Source organism: Protopterus annectens, chromosome 9.part0 (genome assembly GCF_019279795.1).
Source record: "Protopterus annectens isolate FY-2018-M chromosome 9.part0, PAN1.0, whole genome shotgun sequence".
Lineage (NCBI taxonomy): Eukaryota > Metazoa > Chordata > Ceratodontiformes > Protopteridae > Protopterus > Protopterus annectens.
In genome coordinates, this window is record NC_056743.1 from 118,373,939 (window position 1) to 118,378,938 (window position 5,000).

Consider the following 5,000-nt stretch of genomic DNA (forward strand, 5'->3'; position numbering starts at 1 on the left):
CCCCTCCCCCCATTCTCCACAGTATTTATCTCCCCCCCACTTCCTATCAATGTCTGTAAATTTTCCTTCTTTTGAACAACAATTATCCTTTTGTTTTTACTCTTATATGTAGTAAATTTAGACCACTGCTATCAGTGCAACCCTTAATGTTCATAATTTTTTCTTTTGATTTTCTCTCTGTTATTAATTTTGTATTTGCATTGTGATTTTTAATAGTTTTTGTCCTATATGTTTATCTTTGCTTACGTTTCTGGGGCTCTTTCTCCCTTAGGTCTCCACTGAAAATAGGTTGCTCACTATCAGTGCAATGCAAATGGTTAATAACGTTTTCTTTTTACAATTATTTTGTATTGTGATTGTTATTTAATATTTCTGTATTGTCACTTTATCTTTACTTATGTTTACTGGGGCTTTTCCCCTCAGGTCTCCACTGAAAATGGGTTTGTTTGCAAACTCAATTGGACTAACCCGGTTAACAAATGTAAATTAAATAAAAATGTTAACATTTTGTTCAGAAAAAAAGACATTTTACATGAGGTAGATGTAATTTAAATACTGAAATATGTACTTGGCAAATGTAATCTGTTTATGGTAATGCCGAGATAGACAGTTTATATGGAAGATTAAACTAGTAAACCTGACTTTCCCCAAATTCATAGCCCTGGTGACACTCTTAAAGAAGTCTCTAAGGTTGAGTAGGCGAGATGTTAAATAGCAAAGCCAAACTGTGATGGGTTCAGTGTCTTTAGGTTGCCAGTGTTTTTGTTGATCATTTCCATGATAATTAATTTCATGGCTCTGCATATTAGACTTGTCAGACTGATGGGTCTATAGTTCCCTAAGTCACTTGATGGTCCACCCTTAAGAAGAGGGATGACCTTTGCAGCCCTCCATTCACCTGGCATGTAAGCTGTTTTGAGACTGTAGTTGGAATGCCTCAAGCGGTCCTGCTAGGTCATGTTTTAGGGTCTATATTATAACATCAAAGTTTTAAAACTTTGAATGTTATAATATCGAACCCTTTAGAGTGAATGCTGACAATAGTGAAGCCTCAGAACATCAAAATTTTATCTGGGGTAAGATTTTGGTGGTCCATTCCGTGGCTTCGCTATTTACAGCAGTGTGGTGTGATGGTTACGGACCGGGTTTAGGGAAGTGAGCGAACGGAGGTTACGGACTGGGTTCAAGTAAGTGTGGTGCGATGGTTATGGACCGCGTTAAGGTAAGTGAGCGAACGGACTGGGGTAAGGTGAGTGTGCGGTAGTTAGGGACTTTAGGGTTAGGGCATGATTGAGGTCAGTCTGCAGTAGTGACAGACTTTAGGGTTAGGGGCAGGTTAAGTGAGTTAGGGTTAGGGCATGGTTGACGTGAGTGTGCAATAGTGACAGACTGTAGGGTTAGGGTTAGGGCGCGGGTGAGGTGAGTGTGTGAGAGTTACGGACCTTAGGGTTAGGGTTTGGGTTAAGGTAAGTGGATAGATAGTAGTGTATGTACAGTTTAGCGTAGGGTTAGATGTAGGATTTTAAGTGTATGTTTGTGGATTGCAGTTGTTTTGGTGTGCTTGTGTTGTGTGTGTGTATGTTTCTTGGAACAGCAAATTTTTTTCTTGGGAAAAAATTTCCTGTTCTGAGTGTTCGATGTTACGATTGTTCGACTGAAATGGGTCGATATTATAACATTAGAAAATTTTGAGCATTCAATGTTATAATATAGACCCATATTTTAGGCTATTTAGGAGGCAACCAGGGATATTGTCAGGGCCCATTGAAGCATGTTTTTTGGCCTTATCGAGCATCACCAGGACCTGTTCCTTTTTGATAGTTGTGTGTGTGTGTGGGGGGGGGTTATGCTAGATAGGATTTTCCAGAGTGGGAGGTGAAGTTAGAGCTAAATTTATCAGCCACTAGATTTGCTATGTCATCCTGGTCAGTGAAGGTTGTGCCATTTACCACCAGTTCTGCACACTGCTGAGTGGTACCTTTTATGTTCCTAACATAGTTGAAGGCGGCCTTGTGATTTTCCTTAGCCGGGGAGGCTATCCGGACTTCATAATTGGCCTTGCTGGACTTCATTAGACCTCTTTGTTTTTTGTTCAGTTGAATCAGAGAGCTCTTGTCTGTATGACCATTGCTGTTTCTGATTTTGGCCATGACTTTTTTTGCTTATGTCATATACCCTGTTAAAGTAAGGATTCCACCAGTGTGGTTTGATGCTGGTGGTATATCTGGTCTTCTGGTAGCTACTTCTGCCTCGATGCAGCCATTTACATGTTTGTACGGGTTGTAGAGTTTCAAAGGTTTATGTGGAAGCTGATAGACCCTGGGGAAAGGAGAAGAAAGACAATTGAAGGGGATAAGAAAGTTCCTAGTGTGTGACTAAAGAGGTATTTTTTAAGAAAAGTTTTGATACTTGCATGTACTGAGGAAACTTTACTGATTTTTTTTTTAATTTTTTATTTTAATTTTTTTTTATTTACAGAGTTGGATTTTCTTTATTAAGAAATTAAGAATGTGGCAGATTTCTTTAATAAGTAAAAGAAAGGACAAAGCAAGTGCAGCATTTAAAGTTAATGGAATAAATAGTATAAATTACAAAAAAGCAAGATTAGACAAAATAAAATATGATTTAAAATAAAAAGGAAATCTGTAAATGCATGAAGGGAAATGCAAAGACTGCTTATGGGTAAAGGAAAGATTTGATAAGAATGTGATTTGTTAGCCTAAGCATAGACTTATTTCAGTAATGAATAAAAAACCCTTTCCAGAGAAAACTGCAGATAAAAAATCTAGGCATTGACATTGATGTAAAAGAACTGGTGATTGGTGAGGTAAATATGCTTCTTAACTGAGACCCAGCGGGTGTTACCTTGTGCTAGAGGTCTGTACATACCTGCTGGTAAGACTTTTACATCAGGTAGAGATTATAGAGATGGATCTTCTGATTGAGTAGTTTCAGTTTTTTAAGTATCTGAGCTGAATGCGTCAAACAAAATCTATTTATTTTATGAATTACCTGCTGGAACATTTAGGAACTGTGTTATGTCTTCAGGCTCTGATTTGATTGGAGGAATGGGGTTAACTTCCACAGGAGGCTGAAAAATAAATAACATTCATTAAGTATGATAAACACAATCACATTCTGTATTTATTTTATTCCACAGCCTAGAAATCATGACATATGAAGCACATAAATACAATCCCATCCTACTTTGTGCATCATCAGACCTACAGTCAGATTACAAATCTTTGGTACAGATTATTCGTATAAATTATTGGTATGAATTATTGGTACAGATTACTGGTACAAATTATTGGTACAGATTATTGGTATAGATCTTACAAAAGGCCAGAACTTCACTATTGTACCACCCTGAAAGGGAGCTTATAATAAAAGGCGAATGCTAGCATCCATTCATAGACTAGTGATCACAACATCACAGAAGGCAGCTTGTCATAACATTATGCAGGGAATATGCTATTTCTTCAACCACCAAACAACAGTAACTTCTCCCAGTAGCTAAGTGGATTCCCAAGTAAAACAATGAGAAAGAGTCTTTGAACTTGAAAGCTTTGCTGTTAGACATTAAATTGTTCTATCTGGATGGCTGGATTCTGAGTTTCTTGTTGTGGACATTCTTCAACCACTCACATCCTCTACTATAAAGTCACCATTACTTTAATAATAATAATAAAATTTAAAAAAGGCTAGTAACTTGTCTCACAAAGTCAGGTATATAGTTTAAAAAAGGTAGCAACTTGTTTCACAATGTGAGGCGCTTGCCTTTTTTGGCAATTCTGAAAGATTATAGATCTCTGCTGAAACACATTGATGAGATCTGTCTCCTTTAAGATTTTCTCTTTTTGTTTTGAACAATGCCATACAATCTTTTTCTGAATGAAGTCTGAGGGGATGAGCCTGTTTGTTTTAACTACTGCAAAACTTGACTTGGGTAAATGTAGGGGGGGCAGGTGTCTTCCGTTCTGATATCAAGGCATTGTTACTTAGATCAAAACACTCATTGTGAGATGCTGTCATTTGGAAAAGCAATCCAGCAGTACAATCAAATAAGTCTGGTGAATGACTGTATCTTTCGAACTAGGATATTTTGGAAGACAAGAATTACTTCTGCATACAGCACAGCTAGAGAAAGAGTCTTTAGAAGAAGGGTAATATCAGTCAATGCATTTGGTATAAACTTCACAGAATTGTCTTGTCTCTCACAATGCACCAAAGGAAAAAAATGGATACTTTAGATACGGAAACGTTTTCACTAAGATGGAACAATATGAAAATAAACAGGGAAGCAAAATTTCAAAGATTACTGTGGGCAGAGTAGCTCCCTGATCCCTTTTATATAAAAATAAATAACCTGGACAAAGTAGTCCTGGAGTAGCCCCCTGCATTTTCATACAATACCCTCTTCATCAGCAGCAATCTTAGCTTAGCGGGTTGCACCATGTGCAAAGCAAGAAGGTTAGTCTACTTTGCAATGCCAGAAAGGCTCATACATCTTGATAAATCTTATTTATTCTGTGTGCTCTGGTAGCTATTTCTAAATTGTTCCAGCTATTTGTAAGCAGACACCATTAAAAAATGAACGGAAAAAAAATCTCAACACATGCATTATTGCTTCAGCTATGTGGCTTGATCTTTTATGGTTACTTTCTATATTTTATAAGCTGCAGCTCTCTGCCACTTTTTAGGGGGCACATACACTAGTTTGTACCCATAAGTTTCAATTTTCTCAATGGAAAGTTTCCCTAAGAATGTGCTTATTCTTGAACAGAATATGATTATTATTATTTTTTGTTACAAAATATTGAAGGTTGCATAGTTTATTTAACTCTAACTGGATGGGCTGCTACAAGGACCTGTTAGCCACAACATGGGCCAACAGCAGTAACGAGCAGGATAATAAGTATAAAACCGAATACCATAAAATAAAAGTATGACATAATTAAACAGATGTACACAGACAGGGTATACAGAACAGCAGTAAC

General features: G+C 37.1%; 1 protein-coding gene across 2 annotated transcripts in view; it reads right to left on the reverse strand.

Annotated features, from left to right (window-relative positions):
- Window positions 1-5,000, reverse strand: part of CREB3L1 (cAMP responsive element binding protein 3 like 1) — a 493,540-nt gene that overhangs the window by 99,240 nt on the left and 389,300 nt on the right. For both annotated transcript variants that reach the window (XM_044082632.1, XM_044082631.1), the window contains exon 4: window positions 3,013-3,091. In XM_044082632.1, coding sequence (XP_043938567.1) covers window positions 3,013-3,091 — 79 coding nt within the window. The remainder of the gene's footprint in view (window positions 1-3,012; window positions 3,092-5,000) is intronic.